This window comes from Balaenoptera acutorostrata, chromosome 4 (assembly GCF_949987535.1).
Source record: "Balaenoptera acutorostrata chromosome 4, mBalAcu1.1, whole genome shotgun sequence".
NCBI lineage: Eukaryota > Metazoa > Chordata > Mammalia > Artiodactyla > Balaenopteridae > Balaenoptera > Balaenoptera acutorostrata.
The window spans coordinates 79,055,000-79,077,909 of NC_080067.1; the positions used below are offsets into that span (position 1 = coordinate 79,055,000).

The following is a 22,910-nucleotide window of genomic DNA, read 5'->3' on the forward strand; positions in this document are numbered from 1 at the left end:
TTTTTTCACAAGCAAGAAGCCAAGAACACAGGATCTGTCACTGGACCGCCCCCCCACCCCTCACCCCAGGGTCCAGCTCAGTTTCACCGGCTGCTTACTAGCTGTGTATCCTTGGGCCTCTATGGGCTTCAGGTTCTGTGTCACTTTCTAAGATTGCAGCGCGGTTAATAAGGGCTGACGCGTGTTGAAGTGCTTTGTAAAAGGGACAGAAACAAACCAGTCTTTGCCGAAGTTATGGTCACTGCAGCTCCGCCGGTTCTGGTCCAGCATCCGGCGCGCAGGCGCGGATAGGGCGGTGCAAGCACAAGAAGGGCGGGTCGTACAGCGCAGAGCGCGCAGCCGCCGCACGTAGGGTCAAAGGCGGCGCTGTCGCCCTGGCGACCGTTTCCCAGCTCCGTGGCGCCGCGAGCTAAGCCTTCTTCGGGAGAAATACGGGGGCCAAGAAGCTTAGGCCATGTCGGACGCCGCATCCTTCTCGATGCGCACGTCCTTCTCTGCGGTCGAAGGGTTGCCTGAGACTGAGAAGAACGCTGGGGAGTCCGAGAATACCTATATTCTGCGGCCCATTTTCCAGCAAAGGCGGGTAGCAGACGCGTTATGGCGTGGCCGACCTGCGAGACTGCAGCTTCCCGCAGGCACAGCTTGCCTGATAGCCGGGGCGTCCGGAAGGAACCCGCGGGTGACGGGCGGTGTGGGGCGGGGCGGGACGGGAGAGAGGGGGCGGGGCTAGGAGGGGGTGGGAGGGGCTAGAGACAGAGTGGCGGGACGGGGAGGAGGCCGGGTTTTGCCGGGGAACCGGCGACGGAGGAAGGGACAGGACCGGGGAAGGAGGGGCTGGGCGGGAGAGGGTGGGGCGCTGTTCTCCTTGGGCTTCCAGCTGCAGGGGGCAGCAGAGGACCAGACCTGCGGTTGCAGGGTTAACGCGCCGGGAGGTAGTCCCTTAGACAAGCACAGTAGGGATGGTTGACTCTAGGAGATCCAGAATGTGGGCACAGAGGAATTGAGATAGTTGCATGGCAGAAAACAAGCGGCTTGCATCGAATGCCATTCAGCCCTGTTTCGAGGGTTACTGTGTACATACGTGTGCCAGAAAGCGCTTACTCTTCAGCAGGGCGCGAGACCTGTATGCGTACAGTCTTACCCGAGTAGCATCTGGAGGCTTTTGGCCGGCCACCCTAATACCTTCCCAGAATTAAGGCACAACGTCTCCTGCAGAGGACAGTCAGTTAGGGCTGTAGGATCCATCACTAACTTCATTTTCACAAGATTTAAAAAAATAATTAAAAAAATGACTTTCCCAAGCCCTTCCTCTGTTTTTTGAAACTAGATTCCTGAATCAAATGCTTGGCAAATACTAGAACCCAGGAACTTTAGTTATAATGTGATAAAAAATTTCATGTAGCAGTTTTCTGGTGGGTAGAAGGGACATTAAAAAAATATGTTCAGTTATCTCGGTAAAAGATTCTAAATACATAGAATGCCATTCACCTGTGTTTCTGTTGTAAAACAGAACCAGGTTAACAACAAATATATGTTATGTAGGAATAGCTCTATGAGATTATTTGTGACTCGTTTGAAGAAAACTTTTACCATTTTACTGAGAGTGGAAAAGGCTTAAGGGAAGAGCCAGCTATAATATGTTTGTTAATAGGAAGACCACATTTTGAACAGATCAAATCCTAGAAATTTGTCCATGATTCTAAAGTTCGCCTGTGAGAATAAGCAAGCAAGAGACTAAAGAGAATACTGTTAAAAAGAAATAAGAGGCCGCTACTACTACCAGATATTAAACCACATTATAAGCTCAAAACTTAAAACGTTCTGGTAACTTGGCACATGATAGACAAATCAGCTGATAGAAGCCCAGGGGCTTCCCTGGTGATCCAGCGGTTAAGACTCTGCGCTCCAAATTCAGGGCGCCCGGGTTCCATCCCTGGTCAGGGAACTAGATCCCGCATGCCACAACTAAAGATCCCGTACGCAGCAACGAAGATCCCATGTGCCACAACTAAGACCCCGCACAGCCAAATTAAATAAATAAATAAATATTTTAAAAAATATATATATATAGCCCAGATAAAGGAACCTAGTGTTGTAATATGTAATAAATACAACTAAAATGCTAATAGTATTGTTAGGGTGGTGAAATGAGGGGAGACTTTTTTTCTCTGTCTTCGTTTATTCAGTAATTAATTTCTTCAAAAAATATTGTCTACTATGTGCTGGATAGTGTTCTAGGAATGGGGATATAACAGTGAACAAAACAGATAAAAATCTCTGCTCTTTGGAGCTTGTGCTCTAGCTGGGTAGAAGGACAACAAACAAGATAAATGCCTAAGTGAACCATATAGTGTATCAGATAGTAATAAGTACCGGGAAGGGAGATATAAAGTGGTAGGAGGGTGGTTTGAAGTTTTAGAGAGGGTGGCTAAGGAAAGTGACTTTTGAGTAAAGACTTGAAAGAAAGGAAGGAGCTATGCATATAAGGAGAGGAATTGAACTTCAGGCAGAGGTTAACAGCAACTGCAGAAACACTGAGGTTTCCATGCCTGGTGTGGTCAAAGAACATAGGGAAGGCCAGTGTGGCCTGAGTGGAGAGAACTAGGGGCAAAGTAGGAGAAAACAAAGTCAGAGAGTTTGGTAGGGTAGATCATATGGGACCTTGCAAGTAACAGAATGTTGCTTTTACTCTGAGTGAGGTGGGAAATATTTGGGGTATTTTGAACGGAGGAGTGTCATGATCTGACACGTATTTAATAGCACCAGTCTAGTTGCTATGTTGAGAACAGGATTTAGGGGCAAAGGTAGACACAGAGAGACTTGTTAGGAGGCCATTGTAATCCAGGAAAGAAGTAATGGTAGTCTGGAGCAAGGTGGTGGTAGTGGGGTGGTGAGTGTGATTGAATTTTAGATTATTTTGAAGGTAGAACTGATAAGATTTGCTCATGAATGGGATGAGGGCTGTGAGAGAGAAAGGCAACCAAACTGACACCAGGGTTTTTGGCTTGAGCAGCTGGAAGAATGGAGTTACCATTGACTGAGATGAGGACCTTGTTTTGGGGAGAGGAGATGATCAGAAGCTCAGTGTTGGATGTATTAAATTTAAGTTGCCTGCTAGACATCTGGATGGAATATGGGTGGGAATATGTGGTCTGAAGTTCAGGGGAGAGGCTGGAGATATAGGTTTGCAATATGACTTGTTTTCTTAATTTGTTGTTATTACTTTTATAATAAAAAATACGAAAAAGAAGGATTAAATGGTTGTAATGACAAAAAACTGGGGGAAGTTAAGCTGTGAAGGTAAATTAGGGTTTTGGAATTACCAACTGGATGTTTCAAACTGTTTCATTTAGGTTCAGACCCTCTGTGGTTAAAGACTGTATCCATGCTGTGCTCAAGGAGGAACTGGCAAATGCTGAATACTCTCCAGAAGAAATGCCTCAGCTCACAAAACGTTTATCAGAAAATATTAAAGATAAATTAAAAGGTAATAGTGGTGGTAATTGGAAACGACTTGTTCCTTTCAAACATCCAATTTTACTCATTTGTCTCCTTCTTTATTTTTAAATAAGGGACATAACTGTGGATTCTATTAAACACAAATTTTTCTTCACTGTCTAGTCATCTCAATTATTTGGTAACTTTTACTCATGTAGGTTTTTGTAGATGGTGGGAAAGAGCAAAGGTGTGAAATACCTAGTTGTACCGAACTACTATCCAAGAATTCCCAGTATGCAGAAAGGCCAGAAAATACAGGGGCTCCTTTCCCCCATAATTTTTGGTTGTTTTTTCTACCAAGATATCAAGGACTCAGCCTCCCATCAGTACCCTCACAGTCTGACCTCAGTGCATCTCTCCTGCCAAATCCTTAACTACTTGCCCTACTCAGCACTCCACTCCTGCTTCACTCTACATCTGCAGAGCAGATCTTGTGCTTTTCTTCCCTGTTCTTTGTCTTTCTACCTCTCTCAGTCTCTTTTGTTAATAGTGTTATACAATCTGAAAAGTCCTTTCTATCTACCCTTTAAAAATTTTTTTAAATTTAATTTTATTTTTTTGGCTGCACCACGCGGCTTGCGGGATCTCAGTTCCCCAACCAGGGATTGAACCTGGGCCACGTCAGTGAAAACCCGGAATCCTAAACACTAGGCCACCAGGGAACTCCCTATTTACTCTTTTTTAAAGATTTTTTTTGGAGGGAAGAAATGTCTTTGTAATCATAATACATTTTCATTGTAATAAACCTGCACAATACACATAAAGTGTTTTTTTTAATGATATAAAAGTCTGTTATCCATGGTAGTTACTATTTTTTTTTTTTTTAATTTTTTTATAGCTACTTTATTTATTTATTTATTTATTTATGGCTGTGTTGGGTCTTCGGTTCGTGCGAGGGCTTTCTCCAGTTGCGGCAAGTGGGGGCCACTCTTCATCGTGGTGCGGGGACCACTCTTCATCGCGGTGCGCGGGCCTCTCACCATCGCAGCCCCTCCCGCTGCGGGGCACAGGCTCCAGACGCGCAGGCTCAGCAGCCGTGGCCCACGGGCCCAGCCGCTCCGCGGCATGTGGGATCTTCCCAGACCAGGGCTCGAACCCGTGTCCCCTGCATTAGCAGGCAGATTCTCAACCACTGCGCCACCAGGGAAGCCCCGGTAGTTACTATTTAATACTTTGATGTATTTTCTTATTTTTATTAATATGTTTTAATTTTTAGAAATAAAAAATATAGAAAAATACTAAGAAGAAAATAGCAATTCTATTTCCATCATCCAAATTAACTGTTAGTATATTAGCATTTTTTTTTTTTTTTGGATTTTTTTTTTTTTTAATTCAGACAGAAAGTCACAAAAATTATACTCATCCTCATCAGTTCACTCAGTCCCATGTAATTAATTTCTTTTTTTTCATCTTGATCTTTTGTTAGCACTTTTATGAGTTCATCAGTTTTTCATTAGAGTTCTGAAAATGCTTATTCATTCAGTTCAGCAGTACAGTCAGTTACCAGAAACCTGTACTTGTCAGAGTCTTTTCCATGAATTTCTTGAAGATGAAACTCTTTTATAGGAACATATTTGCAAAATCATCAGAGTACACCCAGAACTGTCTGTAAATGACAAAAGACTTAAAAATGACCATGGTTAGAGATTTGATGAAAGTTCATAATAATGCAGTTGACAAGAAAATTAGTTATTTCTGAGATATACATTTTAAAGTAATAACTAGGATTATTACTTATAACATTATACCAGAACATATAAGATTTTTAGACGTTTCCTGTAATGTCTGAAACATTTATATTAACATATTTCCATACATATTTCCATACAAATACAAATATAAGATTTTTAGAAATTTCATTTAATGTCTGAAACATTTATATTAACATATTTCCATACATATTTCCATACAAATACAAATATAAGATTTTTAGAAATTTCATGTAATGTCTGAAACATTTATATTAACATATTTCCATACATATTTCCATACAAATACAAATATAAGATTTTTAGAAATTTCATGTAATGTCTGAAACATTTATATTAACATATTTCCATACATATTTCCATACAAATACAAGTATAAGATTTTTAGAAATTTCATGTAATGTCTGAAACATTTATATTAACATATTTCCATACATATTTCCATACAAATACAAATATAAGATTTTTAGAAATTTCATGTAATGTCTGAAACATTTATATTAACATATTTCCATACATATTTCCATACAAATACAAATATAAGATTTTTAGAAATTTCATGTAATGTCTGAAACATTTATATTAACATATTTCCATACAAATAACCCAATGAAAGTTTAGTATTAGTTGTTTTGTTTGTTTTTTTATACTGCAGGTTCTTATTAGGCATCAGTTTTATACACATCAGTGTATACATGTCAATCCCAATCGCCCAATTCAGCACATCACCATCCCCACCTCATCGCAGTTTTCCCCCCTTGGTGTCCATATGTCCATTCTCTACATCTGTGTCTCAACTTCTGCCCTGCAAACTGGCTCATCTGTACCATTTTTCTACGTTCCACATACATGCATTAACATACGATATTTGTTTTTCTCTTTCTGACTTACTTCACTCTGTATGACAGTCTCTAGATCCATCCACGTCTCAACAAATGACTCAATTTCGTTCCTTTTTATGGCTGAATAATATTCCATCGTATATATGTACCACAACTTCTTTATCCATTCGTCTGTTGATGGGCATTTAGGTTGCTTCCATGACCTGGCTATTGTAAATAGTGCTGCAATGAACATTCGGGTGCACGTGTCTTTTTGAATTACGGTTTTCTCTGGGTATATGCCCAGTAGTGGGATTGCTGGGTCATATGGTAATTCTATTTTTAGTTTTTTAAGGAACCTCCATATTGTTCTCCATAGTGGCTGTATCAATTTACATTCCCACCAACAGTGCAAGAGGGTTCCCTTTTCTCCACACCCTCTCCAGCATTTGTTGTTTGTAGATTTTCTGATGATGCCCATTCTAACAGGAGTGAGGTGATACCTCATTGTAGTTTTGATTTGCATTTCTCTAATAATTAGTGATGTTGAGCAGCTTTTCATGTGCTTCGTGGCCGTCTGTATGTCTTCTTTGGAGAAATGTCTATTTAGGTCTTCTGCCCATTTTTGGATTGGGGTGTTTGTTTCTTTGATATTGAGCTGAATGAGCTGTTTATATATTTTGGAGATTAATCCTTTGTCCGTTGATTCATTTGCAAATATTTTCTCCCATTCTGAGGGTTGTCTTTTCGTCTTGTTTATGGTTTCCTTTGCTGTGCAAAAGCTTTGAAGTTTCATTAGGTCCCACTTGTTTATTTTTGTTTTTATTTCCATTACTCTAGGAGGTGGATCGAAAAAGATCTTGCTGTGATTTATGTCAAAGAGTGTTCTTCCTATGTTTTCCTCTAAGAGTTTTATAGTGTCCAGTCTTATATTTAGGTCTCTAATCCATTTTGAGTTTATTTTTGTGTATGGTGTTAGGGAGTATTCTAATTTCATTCTTTTACATGTGGCTGTCCAGTTTTCCCAGCACCACTTATTGAAGAGACTGTCTTTTCTCCATTGTATATCTTTGCCTCCTTTGTCATAGATTAGTTGACCATAGGTGCGTGGGTTAATCTCTGGGCTTTCTATCTTGTTCCATTGATCTATGTTTCTGTTTTTGTGCCAGTACCATATTGTCTTGATTACTGTAGCTTTGTAGTATAGTCTGAAGTCAGGGAGTCTGATTCCTCCAGCTCCATTTTTTTGCCTCAAGACTGCTTTGGCTATTCGGGGTCTTTTGTGTCTCCATACAAATTTTAAGATGATTTGTTCTAGCTCCGTAAAAAATGCCATTGGTAATTTGATAGGGATTGCATTGAATCTGTAGATTGCTTTGGGTAGTATACTCATTTTCACAATGTTGATTCTTCCAATCCAAGAACATGGTATATCTCTCCATCTGTTGGTATCATCTTTAATTTCTTTCATCAGTGTCTTATAGTTTTCTGCATACAGGTCTTTTGTCTCCCTAGGTAGGTTTATTCCTAGGTATTTTATTCTTTTTGTTGCAATGGTAAATGGGAGTGTTTCCATAATTTCACTTTCAGATTTTTCATCATTAGTGTATAGGAATGCAAGAGATTTCTGTGCATTAATTTTGTAACCTGCAACTTTACCATATTCATTAATTAGCTCTAGCAGTTTTCTGGTGGCAGTTTTAGGATTCTCTATGTATAGTATCATGTCATCCGCAAACAGTGACAGTTTTACTTCTTCTTTTCCAATTTGTATTCCTTTTATTTCTTTTTCTTCTCTGATTGCCGTGGCTAGGACTTCCAGAACTATGTTGAATAATAGAGGTGAGAGTGGACATCCTTGTCTCGTTCCTGATCTTAGAGGAAATGCTTTCAGTTTTTCACCATTGAGAATGATGTTTGCTGTGGGTTTGTCATATATGGCCTTTATTATGTTGAGGTAGGTTCCCTCTATGCCCACTTTCTGGAGAGTTTTTATCAGAAATGGGTGTTGAATTTTGTCAAAAGCTTTTTCTGCATCTATTGAGATGATCATATGGTTTTTATTCTTCAATTTGTTAATATGGTGTATCACATTGATTGATTTGCGTATATTGAAGAATCCTTGCATCCCTGGGATAAATCCCACTTGATCGTGGTGTATGATCCTTTTAATGTGTTGTTGGATTCTGTTTGCTAGTATTTTGTTGAGGATTTTTGCATCTATATTCATCAGTGATATTGGTCTGTAATTTTCTTTTTTTGTAGTGTCTTTGTCTGGTTTTGGTATCAGGGTGATGGTGGCCTCATAGAATGAGTTTGGGAGAGTTCCTTCCTCTGCAATTTTTTGGAAGAGTTTGAGAAGGATGGGTGTTAGCTCTTCTCTAAATGTTTGATAGAATTCACCTGTGAAGCCATCTGGTCCTGGACTTTTGTTTGTTGGAAGATTTTTAATCACAGTTTCAATTTCATTACTTGTGATTGGTCTGTTGATATTTTCTGTTTCTTCCTGATTCAGTCTTGGAAGGTTATACCTTTCTAAGAATTTGTCCATTTCTTCCAGGTTGTCCATTTTATTGGCATAAAGTTGCTTGTAGTAGTCTCTTAGGATGTTTTGTATTTCTGCGGTGTCTGTTGTAACTTCTCCTTTTTCATTTCTGATTTTATTGATTTGAGTCCTCTCCCTCTTTTTCTTGATGAGTCTGGCTAATGGCTTATCAATTTTGTTTATCTTCTCAAAGAACCAACTTCTAGTTTTATTGATCTTTGCTATTGTTTTCTTTGTTTCTATTTCATTTATTTCTGCTCTGATCTTTATGATTTCTTTCCTTCTGCTAACTTTGGGTTTTGTTTGTTCTTCTTTCTCTAGTTTCTTTAGGTGTAAAGTTAGATTGTTTACTTGAGATTTTTCTTGTTTCTTTAGGTAGGCTTGTATAGCTATAAACTTCCCTCTTAGAACCGCTTTTGCTGCATCCCATAGGTTTTGGGTCGTCGTGTTTTCATTGTCATTTGTCTCTAGGTATTTTTTTATTTCCTGTTTGATTTTTCAGTGATCTCTTGGTTATTTAGTAACGTATTGTTTAGCCTCCATGTGTTTGTCTTTTTTACGTTTTTTTCCCTGTAATTCATTTCTAATCTCATAGCGTTGTGGTCAGAAAAGATGCTTGATATGATTTCAATTTTCTTAAATTTACTGAGGCTTGATTTGTGACCCAAGATGTGATCTGTCCTGGAGAATGTTCCGTGTGCACTTGAGAAGAACGTGTAATCTGCCGTTTTTGGATGGAATGTCCTATATATATCAATTAAATCTATCTGGTCTATTGTGTCATTTAAAGCTTCTGTTTCCTTATTTATTTTCATTTTGGATGATCTGTCCATTGGTGTAAGTGAGGTGTTAAAGTCCCCCACTATTATTGTGTTACTGTCAATTTCCTCTTTCATAGCTGTTAGCAGTTGCCTTATGTATTGAGGTGCTCCTATGTTGGGTGCATATATATTTATAATTGTTATATCTTCTTCTTGGATTGATCCCTGGATCATTATGTAGTGTCCTTCCTTGTCTCTTGTAACATTCTTTATTTTAAAGTCTATTTTATCTGATATGAGTATAGCTACTCCAGCTTTCTTTTGATTTCCATTTGCATGTAATATCTTTTTCCATCCCCTCACTTTCAGTCTGTATGTGTCCCTAGGTCTGAAGTGGGTCTCTTGTAGACAGCATATATATGGGTCTTGTTTTTGTATCCATTCAGCCAGTCTATGTCTTTTGGTTGGGGCATTTAATCCATTCACGTTTAAGGTAATTATCGATATGTATGTTCCTATGACTATTTTCTTAATTGTTTTGGGTTTGTTTTTGTAGGTCCTTTTCTTCTCTTGTGTTTCCCACTTAGAGAAGTTCCTTTAGCATTTGTTGTAGAGCTGGTTTGGTGGTGCTGAATTCTCTTAGCTTTTGCTTGTCTGTAAAGCTTTTGATTTCTCCATCAAATCTAAATGAGATCCTTGCTGGGTAGAGTAATCTTGGTTGTAGGTTCTTCCCTTTCATCACTTTAAGTATTTCATGCCACTCCCTTCTGGCTTGCAGAGTTTCTGCTGAGAAATCAGCTGTTAACCTTATGGGGGTTCCCTTGTATGTTATTTGTCGTTTTTCCCTTGCTGCTTTCAATAATTTTTCTTTGTCTTTAATTTTTGCCACTTTGATTACTATGTGTCTCGGCGTGTTTCTCCTTGGGTTTATTCTGTATGGGACTCTCTGCGCTTCCTGGACTTGGGTGGCTATTTCCTTTCCCATGTTAGGGAAGTTTTCGATTATAATCTCTTCAAATATTTTCTCTGGTCCTTTCTCTCTCTCTTCTCCTTCTGGGACCCCTATAATGCGAATGTTGTTGCGTTTAATGTTGTCCCAGAGGTCTCTTAGGCTGTCTTCATTTCTTTTTATTCTTTTTTCTTTAGTCTGTTCCGCAGCAGTGAATTCCACCATTCTGTCTTCCAGGTCACTTATCCGTTCTTCTGCCTCAGTTATTCTGCTATTGATTCCTTCTAGTGTAGTTTTCATTTCAGTTATTGTATTGGTCATCTCTGTTTGTTTGTTCTTTAATTCTTCTAGGTCTTTGTTAATCATTTCTTGCATCTTCTCAATCTTTGCCTCCATTCTTATTCCGAGGTCCTGGATCATCTTCACTATCATTATTCTGAATTCTTTTTCTGGAAGGTTGCCTATCTCCACTTCATTTAGTTGTTTTTCTGGGGTTTTTTCTTGTTCCTTCATCTGGTACATAGCCCTCTGCCTTTTCATCTTCTCTGTCTTTCTGTAACTGTGGTTTTTGGTCCACAGGCTTCAGGATTGTAGTTTTTCTTGCTTCTGTTGTCTGCCCTCTGGTGGTTGAGGCTATCTAAGAGGCTTGATGGGAGGCTCTGGTGGTGGGTAGAGATGACTGTTGCTGTGGCGGTCAGAGCTCAGTAAAACCTTAATCCACTTGACTGTTGATGGGTGGGGCTGGGTTCCCTCCCTGTTGCTGTGGCGATCAGAGCCCAGTAAAACCTTAATCCACTTGACTGTTGATGGGTGGGGCTGGGTTCCCTCCCTGTTGGTTGTTTTGCCTGAGGCAACCCAACACTGGAGCCTACCCATGCTCTTTGGTGGGGTTAATGGCAGACTCTGGGAGGGCTCACGCCAAGGAGAACTTCCCAGGACCTCTGCTGCCAGTGTCCTTATCCCCACGGTGAAACAGAGCCACCACTCGCCTCTGCAGGAGACCCCCCAACACCAGCAGGTACGTCTGGTTCAGTCTCCCCCAGGGTCACTGCTCCTTCCCCTGGGTCCCGATGCACACATTACTTTGTGTGTGCCCTCCAAGAGTGGGGTCTCTGTTTCCCCCAGTCCTGTCACAGTCCTGCAATCAATTCCCACTAGACTTCAAAGTCTGATTCTCTAGGAATTCCTCCTCCCTTTGCCGGACCCCCAGGTTGGGAAGCCTGAGGTGGGGCTCAGAACCTTCACTCCAGTGGGTGGACTTCTGTGGTATAAGTGTTCGCCAGTCTGTGAGTCACCCACCCAGCAGTTATGGGATTTGATTTTACTCTGATTGCGCCCCTCCTACCGTCTCACTGTGGCTTCTCCTCTGTCCTTGGACGTGGGGTGTCCTCCTTGGTGAAGTCCAGGGTCTTCCTGTCAATGATTGTCCAGCAGCCAGTTGTGATTCTGGTGCTCTCGCAAGAGGGAGTGAGAGCACGTCCTTCTACTCCGCCATCTTGGTTAATCTCCTCCAGTATATTAGCATTTTTGTTTTCAGATTTTTAATGAAATTCACTATTAAATTATTGTAAAAAAAATACATGCTTGTTATAAAAAAATAAAGTGTAGAAAAATAATTAAAATTAGAAAAATCACTCCAAATGCCCCCACCCATGAAGAATCATTAATATTACGTGACCATCATACCAGTCCCCTTTTCTATGTATATATACAGATAAATACTTTAAAAACAATGGTATACTATAGACTATTTCCCATAGTGTTATAGCATGCATTCTATATTTAAATGGAATGATTGCCCACTATTTAGTCCTTTCACCATGCTATTTCCATTGCTGAGTTCTTTTTTCTGGTTCAATTCTTAACCTGATGAGATTTTATTGTAAGTTTTTTCAGGAAGGGCTCAGAAATGCTGTATTCCCTGGATTCTTTCATGTTTGAGAATGCCTTTAAACGAGAATATATTTTGGATGAATATAATATTTTGAGTTAATTATTTTTTGAGAATTTTATGGATGTTGCTTCACTGTCTTCTTGCATTGAATGTTACTGTGGAGAAATCTGAGGCCAGTCTGACATTCTCTGCAGAAAGAATCCTGTCTCTAACCTTGATGCTCAGTAGTTTTTCTAGGGTATGGCTTGGTATTGAGCATTTTATGTCTGTTAATCTGCGGATTTTATTTTTTCCATATCAAGGAAATTTTCTTGTATCTCTGAGTACATTTCCGGTTCCATTTGTTAGATTATCTCCTTTAGGACACCAAATACTGATGTGTTGAATCATCTCTGTCTTCCACATCTATTATCTTTGCCATAATCTCTTCCTTTTTCTTTGACGTATACTTGTGATCACCTTGTCAGTATTTGTTTTCATTTGTGTCTGTCTTGTCTCTTGCCATTTTTAAAACAATTATTTATTTATTTATTTTTTGGCTGCATTGGGTCTTCGTTGCTGTGCGTGGGTTTTTCTCTAGTTGCAGCGAGAGGGGGCTACTCTTCTTTGTGGTGTGTGGGCCTCTCATTGCGGTGGCTTCTCTTGTTGCGGAGCACGGGCTCTAGGCGTGCGGACTTCAGTAGTTGTGCCTTGCGAGGTCTAGAGCACAGGCTCAGTAATTGTTGTGCATGGGCTTAGTTGCTCCGTGGCATGTGGGAACTTCCGGGACCAGGTCTACGAACCCATGTGCCCTGCTTTGGCAGGTGGATTCTTAACCACTGTGCTACCAGGGAAGCCCCTCTCTTGCCCTTTTTTTTTTTTTTTTAGATGCATTTTCTTTTTTTAAAATTTATTTATTTATTTATTTTTGGCTGTGTTGGGTCTTCGTTTCTGTGCGAAGGCTTTCTCTAGTTGCGGTAAGTGGGGGCCACTCTTCATCACGGTGCGCAGGCCTCTCACTATTGCGGCCTCTCCCATTGCGGAGCACAGGCTCCAGACGTGCAGGCTCAGTAGTTGTGGCTCACGGGCCCAGTTGCTTCGCGGCATGTGGGATCTTCCCAGACCAGGGCTCGAACCCGTGTCCCCTGCACTGGCAGGCAGATTCTCAACCACTGTGCCACCAGGGAAGCCCTCTCTTGCCATTTTTAATTGATTAGTTCTGCACTGATATCATGTGAGTATGCAGTTTGTTTCCTAGGTCTATAATCTCCCCTTTCATCTTTCTGTTGTTTTGTAATCTGATTGAGTTCTTATTTTACTGAATTTGTGGGCTTATATTTTTCTATATTATGAATCAGTTGTGAGGAATTTCTCTTTGTTCCTTGATTTATATTATCTCCTAGGTTGAGTTTTTTGGTCTTTTAAGCAGTACGTTTCTTTTCTTGTTATTCTTTGGTTTGTTTTTGCTGTTGTACCTTTGCATATTGCCATTCAGCTTCTTTTAATTTTGTTCTGATGTGGTGTGGGTGATTTTTTTTTTTTTACTCTCCTCCCACTGTATCTAAGACTATTTTATTTTATTAAAAAATTTTTTTATTGAAGTGTAATTGATTTACAATGTTGTGGCAATCTCTGCTGTACAGCAAAGTGACTCAGTTATACACATAGAGACATACTTTTTTAAAATATTATTTTCCATTATGGTTTATCACAGGATATTGAATATAGTTCCCTGTGCTATACAGTAGGACCTTGTTGTTTACCCATTCTATATATAATAGTTTGCATCTACCAGCCCCAAATTCCCAGTCCATCCCTCTCCCTCCCTCCCTCCCCCTTGGCAACCACAAGTCTGTTCTCTATGTCTGTGAGTCTCTTTCTGTTTTGTAGATAGGTTCATTTGTGCCATATTTTAGATTCCACGTATAAGTGATATTATATGGTATTTCCCTTTCTCTTTCTGACTTACTTCACTTAGTATGATAATTTCTAGTTGCATCCATGTTGCTGTAAATGGCATTATTTCGTTCTTTTTTATGGCTGAGTAGTATTCCATTGTATATATGTACCACATCTTCTTTATACATTCATCTGTTGATGGACATTTAGGTTGTTTCCATGTTTTGGCTATTGTGAACAGTGCTGCTATGAACATGGGGTGCATGTATCTTTTTGAATTATAGTTTTGTCCAGATATATTCCCAGGAGTGGGGTTGCTGGATCATATGGTAATTCTATTTTTAGTTTTCTGAGGAACCTCCATACTGTTTTCCATAGTGGCTGCACCAACTTACATTCCCACCAACAGTGTAGGAGGGTTTCCCTTTCTCCACACCCTCTCCAACATTTGTTATGTGTAGACTTTTTAATGATGGCCATTCTGACAGGTGTGAGGTGGTACCCCATTGTAGCTTTGACTTGCATTTCTCTAATAACTAGTGATGTTGAGCATCTTTTCATGTGCCTACTGGCCATCTGTATGTCTGTCTGTATTAAGGTCTTCTGCCTATTTTTCAATTGGGTTATTTGTTTTTTTGTTGTTGAGCTGTATGAGCTGTTTGTATATTTTGGAGATTAAGCCCTAGTCTGTCACATCATTTGCAAATATTTTCTCCCATTCCATATGTTTCTTTTTGTTTTTTTATGGTTTCCTTTGCTATGCAAAAGCTTGTAAGTTTGATTAGCTCCCATTTGTTTTTTTTTTGTTTTTATTTCTATTGCCTTGGGAGACTGACCTAAGAAAACATTGGTATCATTTTTGTCGGAGAATGTTTTGCCTATGCTCTCTTCTAGGAGTTTTATGGTGTCTAAGACTATTTTATTTTTCCCTCAGAACTGTGTTTTAAGTGATGGGCATTTAATATTCTAGCCACATTTCTAAAGCATGGGTATGAGAAATGGAGGAAGAGGAATGGGTAGAGAAAGGAGGAAGCTCAGCTGAGCTGTGTGCACTGTTTTTTAAAAATAACTTGGACTCTGTCTCCTTCTGAGATTTTATTAAGTATACTGAATTAGGGTTCATGTCCCACAATGGAAGGGTTCCTATAAGTGTTCAGATTGTTTGCCTAATTTACTGTATAATCCTGGAGCTTTTACTTTCATCAAAAAGAATTGGCTCTGGGACTTCCCTGGTGGTACAGTGGTTAGGAATCTGCCTGCCAATGCAGGGGACACGGGTTTGAGCCCTGGTCTGGGAAGTTCCCGCATGCCACAGAGCAACTAAGCCCGTGCACCACAACTACTGATCCTGTGCTCTAGAGCCCACGAGCCACAACTACTGAGCCCGCGTACCACAACTACTGAAGCCCACGCGCCTAGAGCCCGTGCTGTGCAACAAGAGAAGCCACCGCAATGAGAAGCCCGCGCACCACAACAAAGAGTAGCCCCCGCTCACCACAACTAGAGAAATGCCGTGCACAGCAACAAAGACCCAACACAGCCAAAAATAAATAAATAAAATAAATAAATTTTTGTATATATAAAAAAATAAAATAAGACTAAATTAAGAGAAAGATTATTTTTTTAAAAAAAGGGGTTGGCTCTGTCTCAACTTGGCCTGTTTCACTTTTTTTTTCTTCACTGTTTCCCCTATTCCTTGGTCAGAAAGGAGGGAAGATAAAGATGCCCATTCAGTTTTCTGTCCCCCAGATTTGGTGTTGGGGAGGATTTTCAGGATTTTGCTGTTTTAGCAGTATAGTTTTGGGGGAAGCAGCTGAGTTGTCCTAGGCCATGCCAGTATTCTCCAGAATCTTATGGTTTATTTTCTATCTTACTGAACAGCTTGCGTTTTTCTAAAGATCCCATGCTCCGTGTCTTTGCATATGCTATCCCCCTCCATAGAATGGAGAAACATTGTCCATCTGGTAAATTCTCACTCGTCTTTCAGGACTCAGCTCACTTATCTCATCCTCCAAGAAGCCTTTTCTGGTCATCCCTTCCCCATTGCCCAGTCAAAGGGAGGAGCCATTCAGCTCTGTGCTCCTAATGTACCTTATACGTGCCTCTCTTTGAATTATTACTATATTGCATTTTCATTTTATTTTCCATGTTTGCCTTCCCAACTACTATGAGTTCTTTAAGGCAAGAAGAGCATCTTATTTATCTCTGTATCTTGAGGGCCTAGCTCATTACCTGACTTAGAGTAGGGGAGAAAGGAAGGAAGCTAAGACCTACCGAGAGACTACTATGGAAGAGAAATGGGTAGAGACAGGAGGCAGCTTGTCTTATGTAACCTCACAACACCCCCAGGAGGAAGGTAGTGATATTCCCATTTAACAGTTGAGGGAGACTTAAACTAAAAAGTTAAATAACTCGTCTAAAGTTACACACTTACTAAGCTTATGGTTAGAATTTGTCCTCAAGTCTGACTCCCAAGCTTATAATCATACTCAGTAAGTGCTTGTAGACTGAATGCTTATGTTCATTTCTAGGCAAATTTGCCTTCATTAAGTAATTTTACCATATATTTGCTTATAGATAACTTTCTTATTTTTTCTTTGCAGAAATGGGATTTGACCGATATAAAATGGTGGTGCAAGTAGTGATTGGAGAAAAAAGAGGGGAAGGTGTATTGTGAGTAGTTGGTTTTTCCTTCGTGTTTTTATTTGTCTATATTTCTTATTGGGTGTTCATCTTCTCGACAATCCAGTAAGATAGTGTCTTTGCAAGAGTGAGAGGAATGGACGGTATAATAAAATGCAGCTGTGAACTGAAGAGATCCTGGTACTGAGCAGTGAGGTTGACAGTCTGGGTGAGCTCCATGGGGTAACTCACTTTTCATAGTATCTGTAGGCTAGTACGTCTTTCAGGGTTTATGTATATATGCTCCCAGAGAGAGTGTAGGATTATGTATATATGTTTCCTCCCATATTCCTTGTTGCCTGGTTTTTGGTCCTACCATCCTCCTAAATTAATATCTTTAAAGTTGTCTGAGTGACAATTTTCATAGCTATTGTTATTGGCCTGGGCTTCTGTTTTTTAAAATTCACTCTGGTTTTTTTGGCCCCGATGTCACTTATGTAACTTGTTTCTCTTCTGTTTTTCTAACTTATTATTCTCTCCTAAACTGTTTCTTCTTTCTCCCCTACATCCCCAGCTGTGAGCTTTCTTCAAGGCTCAGTTCTTATTCTTCTGCTCTTCTGTGTGCTTTTTCAATGAGCTCATTCATTCTCATTACCTCAAACCATCATTCCTGTATTGGCAAGTTCAAAATCTGTATTTCCTGTCTTTTCCTGTGCCCAAGTGTTAATCTCCTGTTTCCCTTTGTAAACAGTGCCTAGTCCAGTATTTTATAAGAAAGTATGAAAATATTTGCTGGATGAATAAAAAAAAATACCTTGTAGATACTATCACTGAGAATTTTCACTATAGAATGTTTGCTTGGGAAGAGAATGCAGATTCTTTCTGGTGTCCAGTCCCCTTATTTTATGATGACACTTATGAGGTTCAGCATGATTTGCCCAAAATTCTAGATCTGGCTGGCGTCAGGCTCACTAATAGAGCCCAGGCTTCTGACTCCTCGCACAGTGCTCTTCACCGTGGTGCCCTCTACCATTCGGTCAAAAGGCTTCAGGAGAGTTCTTCACCACAGAGAAACTTAAGAAATACTTACTATTCTGTCATCTCAGAGTCAACGTGTTCAAATAGAGTTGCATATTTCTTTTCCCTTCCTCTCCTCAAATAAGCCTCTCATTTTCATTTCTCTGTCTCCTGCCTTGTTACCAAGATTCCAGTGACTCAGGCTTAAAAGCGTGGAACTCTCTTTTATCTTATGCAGCCATTCCTCTCTCTCATTGCACGCACTATAACCTGGATGCCAGGGTTGCTTAGCAGCCCCTTATCAGCACTTCCAGACTCTGATCTCTCTTCTCTGCAATTCACACAGCAGACCAGTCTCCCAGAAGTACACCCTCACCTCCTTTTCTTAAACTCTACAGAGTTTATTTCAAACCCTGTATAGTATAAACTCCTCAAACTTGTCCTGACTGACTTTGTTAAATGTGATCAGGTTAAACTCTAAAGCATGGCATATAAGGCCTTCCCCACTTCCTTTTAAAACTTTTATCATCTAAAATTTCAGGCATATGAAAAAGTACAGGGACTAAGGAACTCCCATATGTCTATTACTTATCTTTAAGGTTATTAACACACACCCATGTTGTTTCATTTATACCTCCATCTACTCTCCCTGACCCCACCCGATTATCTTGAAGCAAGTTCTAGTCATCATATCATTTCATCTGTAAATACAACAGTATATATCTCTAAAATATAAGGGCCCTTTTCAACATAATAAAATATCACATGTAAATATTGAAAATCCTTAATATTATAAAACATTCAGTTAGCTTTTAATTATTCCCAGTTGTCTCATATATACATGTGCATGTATGTATATGTGTGTTTTTGTGCGTGTGTATGTGTATATGTGTATTTTTTTTACAGTTTGTTCAAGTCAGGATACAGACAAAGTCCACGCATTGCATTTGGTTGATATGTCTCTTAAATTTCTTTTAGTCTGTCATTTTGCTTCTCCTCCCTCCTCCCCTTTTTTTTTAACCTTGCCATTTATTTGTTGAGGAAATTGGGTTGTTTGTCTTGTAGAGTTTCCTACATTCTGGTATTTGAGGATTGTATCCCCATGGTATTGTTTAGTACGTCTTCTAGCTCCTGTATTTCTAGTAAATAAGTAGTTAGATCTAGTCTTAATCAGTGATAGGTTTGAGTTTTGGTCAAGAATAGTACATAGGTGTTTAGTATACATTCTATTGCATCTTATCAGGAGGCACAAAAATGTCTGGCTGTTCCTATTTTTATTGTTAAGATTGATCATGGAGTTCAGATGTTGTTGGATAGATCCATCTATTATAAAGTTCCCTATCAGCTTTACCATTAATGATTTTAGCATCTGTCCTAGATCCATTATTCATCACAGGTTACAAGATAGTGATCTTCTATCATTGTTCTTTATTTATTAGCTGGAATTCTTCTATTAAGAATGACTTTTTTTTTTTTTTTTTTTTTTTTTTTTTAAAGGATTTTCTTATTTATTTATTTATTTATTTATTTATTTTTTTGGCTGTGTTGGGTCTTCGGTTCGTGCGAGGGCTTTCTCCAGTTGCGGCAAGCGGGGGCCACCCTTCATCGCGGTGCGGGGACCGCTCTTCATCGCGGTGCGCGGGCCTCTCTCTACCGCGGCCCCTCCCGTCGCGGGGCACAGGCTCCAGACGCGCAGGCTCAGCAATTGTGGCTCACGGGCCCAGCTGCTCCGCGGCACGTGGGATCCTCCCAGACCAGGGCTCGAACCCGTGTCCCCTGCACTAGCAGGCAGACTCCCAACCACTGCGCCACCAGGGAAGCCCAAGAATGACTTTTTTTTCTTTCATTTGTTTCATTACAATGAGATACAGTTTGTATAGGAAAGGAGGGATAAATTTACCTATTTTCAGAGTAATGAATTGGTTCCCTAGCATCCTCCCAAGGTTACCAATGAGTTTTTTTTTCTATCCATGAACCCATGGTTTTAAATATATGTGATGTGTTTAAATCAATTGCAGTTAGTATCTTCACTGAAGCTCAAATTGTCCCATTTTTGGCCATTGGTAGCTTCTTCTTCCCCTCCCCTCCCCTCCCTTCCCTTTCCTTCCTTCCCTTCCTTCATTCCTTGTTTTTTTTTTTTTTTTTTTTGAAAAAACACAGACACTTTATTTCTTTTCTCAAAACACACCAGATAGGAGTCCAAGCCTGGTGAGGTGCTTCACTGCTGTCAAGGATATAGGCCCTCCTGTCTTGCTCCGCTGTGTCCTCATCTGCATGGTTGAAGATGGCTTAATACTACATTTATTTACATTCCTTAAGGGAAAGAGATAGAAGGAAAGCATATATGCCTTTCCATTTTCAGTACTTTAAAGATGTGATTACATTGTCTTCTGATTTCAGTTGGTTCTGTTGAGAAATCAGCTCTAAGCCTTATTATTGTTCCTTTGGAGGTGATGTGTCTTTTTTCCTAGCCACTTTAAAATGTTTTTCTCATTGCCTTTTTACTATAATGATATATAGTTTTCTTTGTATTTATTCTACTTGGGGTTCTCAGGGCCTTTTGAATTTGTGGGCGCGTGAATCTGTTTTGTATCAGATTGGGAAACGTCTTAACCATTATCTTTGTTTTTTTTTTTAAATAAATCTTTTAGAATAATTTAGATTTACAGAAAAGTTGCAGAGATAGTACAGAGAGTTCTTAAGTACTTCACATCCAGTTTCTTCTATTATTAACATCTTCTATTAGTATGGTACATTTGTCACAATTAATGAACCAATATTGATGCATTATCGTTAACTAAAGTTCATACTTTATTTGGATTTCTTTAGTTTTCACCTAATGTCCCTTTTCTGTTCTAGGATCCTATCTAGGATACCACATTACATGTCTCTTTAGTCTTCTCTTGGCTATGACAGTTTCTCAGACATTCCTTGGTTTTGATGACCTCGACAGTTTTGAGAAGTACTGGTTAGGTATTTTGTAGAATATGCCTCAAATGGGATTTGGCTGCTCATGATTAGTTTGGGATTATAGGTTTTGGGGAGGAAGATCACAGAGGTAAAGTGCTGTTCTCATTATATCATTTCAGGGTACATACTGTCAACATTACATATTACTGTTGATGTTAACCTTGATCCCTGCCTGAGTAGTACTTGTCAGGTTTTTCACTATAAAGTTACTCTTTCTTCCCCTTTCCATACTGTACTCTTTACAAAGAAATCACTATGTGCAGCCCACACTTAAGGAGCAAGGAGTTATGCTCCACCTCCTTGAGGGCAGAGTGTCTACATAAATTACTTGGAATTTTTCAGCATAAGAGATTTGTCTGTTCTCTCTCATTTATTTATTTATTCAGTCATTTATTTATTTCAGTATGGACTATGGATTTTTATAATTTGGATTATAATCCAGTACTACTTTATTTATTTTGTTGCTCAAATTGTTCCAGCTTTGGCCATTGAGAGCTCTTTCAGCTGACTCCTGGGTCCCTTTCACATACCCTACTGCTGTGGGTTTTTTGAGCACAACCTTATTTACTGGCACTATAAGATGCCCCACCTTATCCATTCCCTGCCCCAGCCCTAGAATCAGCCATTTCTCTAAGGAGCCTAGGTTCATTGTATGGGAGAATGGCATTAGAAACTAAGATCTGGGTGCTATGTATATGGCTATTATCTTTTAAAATATTACCTCTGCTTCATTGCTCTCTGCTATCCTTTATGGACTCCAATAACAAGTATTTAGATCTTTTTACTGTAATTTATTATGCTCTTTTCTGAATTTTTGTTTTTTCTCTCTGTGCTTCAGTTTGGATATTTTTCTATTGACCTGTCCTTCAGTTCATTAATCCTCTTTTCCATTGTGTCTAATCTGCTATTAAACCCACCAACTGAATTCCTAATTTGTTATTATATTTTTCAGGTCTAGAATTCCCATTTAATTCTTTTTTCATAAAAATTTTTTTTTGTAGATTCTAATTGTAGAGTGAAATTCTTTATTTTTTGTCTATGTTCTCCATCCTCCCTCTCTCCTCCTTTTTTGCATTTTGGTCATAACAGTGCTTACCCTAGTATCTGGATCACATGTGAGTCTGTTTCCTTTGATTATTTTTTTGTCTTGTTAAGCTTTCATATGGCTCTGTCTCTTGGCATGCCTAGTTTGAGTCCTAGACATTGTGTTAAGAAAAAAAACTGTAAAACTTCCAGATAATATTATTTTCCTTCAGAGAAGTTTAACCCTTTCATTTGTAATTCAGGTAGAATATGGACTACTTACCGTAATCCAATCAGATACTGAGCTGAGTTGAGGTTGGGTTGCTGATTTGATAAGTCTCTCTCTATCTTTAGCTCACCCTTCTGTCTTGAACATAGCCCTCCAGATCTTTCAACCAAGAACCTGGAGTGTTCATTGGAACCCCAGCCTCAGCAGGTACTGACTTTTAGTCCTTGTCTTCTCAGCATTAAACTATTCTTCATTTCAGAGGCTTTTTCTTTAATGAATTAGTTTCCTTAAAAAGCAAAAATATATTATTTTACAGTTCTAGAGATCGTAAATTCAGAATGGGTTTTGTTGAGCTAAAATCAAGGTGTTGGCAGGACTGTATTCTTTCTGGAGGCTCTGGGGGAGAGTCCATTCCCTTGCCTGTTCCATCTTCTAGAGGCCACCTGCATTCCTCAGCTCATAAACCCTTCCTCCATCTTCAAAGCCAATAGCATTGCATCTTCAAATATCTCTTGATTCTGACCCTCCTGCCTCCCTCTTTCTTTTATAAGGACCCTTGTGATTAAATTGAGCCCATCTGGATAATCTCCCCATCTCAAGATCCTTAGTTACACATCTGTAAAACCATTTTTGCCATGTAATATAACATAGTCACAGGTTCTGGAGTTTAGGACATAGACATATTTGGTGGGGGGCCATTATTTTGCCTACCACACATAGCTTTTTGGGTTCCTGCTTATGCAGTTTCAGAATTCAGCACACGTCTTGAGAGGAAACCTACTATGTGACCGGCTCAGTTCTACTCTCTCCTTTTTCACACGGATCTTGGTCCCTCAAGCCTCCAGTTTTATCCCCCCGGCCCTGCAAGACTTCCAGCAGTCCTGCTGGTTTCTTTTTCCCTCAGTAATTGGTCTTCTACCTGGGCAGAGCCCAGGCTCTCAGCCTCTAGCTCTGTGCCCAGAGCTGGCAAATGCCCCAGGGAGAACTTTGCTGC

The 22,910-nt window shown here is 39.6% G+C and overlaps 1 protein-coding gene across 1 annotated transcript in view; it reads left to right on the forward strand.

The window, feature by feature from the left end:
• Positions 1–439: 439 nt before the first annotated feature.
• Positions 440–22,910, forward strand: part of DYNLT2B (dynein light chain Tctex-type 2B) — a 28,137-nt gene continuing 5,666 nt past the window's right edge. The window contains exons 1-3 of the mRNA XM_007171612.2: positions 440–579; positions 3,354–3,487; positions 16,659–16,728. Of these exons, the coding sequence (XP_007171674.1) occupies positions 455–579; positions 3,354–3,487; positions 16,659–16,728 (329 nt within the window). The 5' untranslated portion in view covers positions 440–454. The remainder of the gene's footprint in view (positions 580–3,353; positions 3,488–16,658; positions 16,729–22,910) is intronic.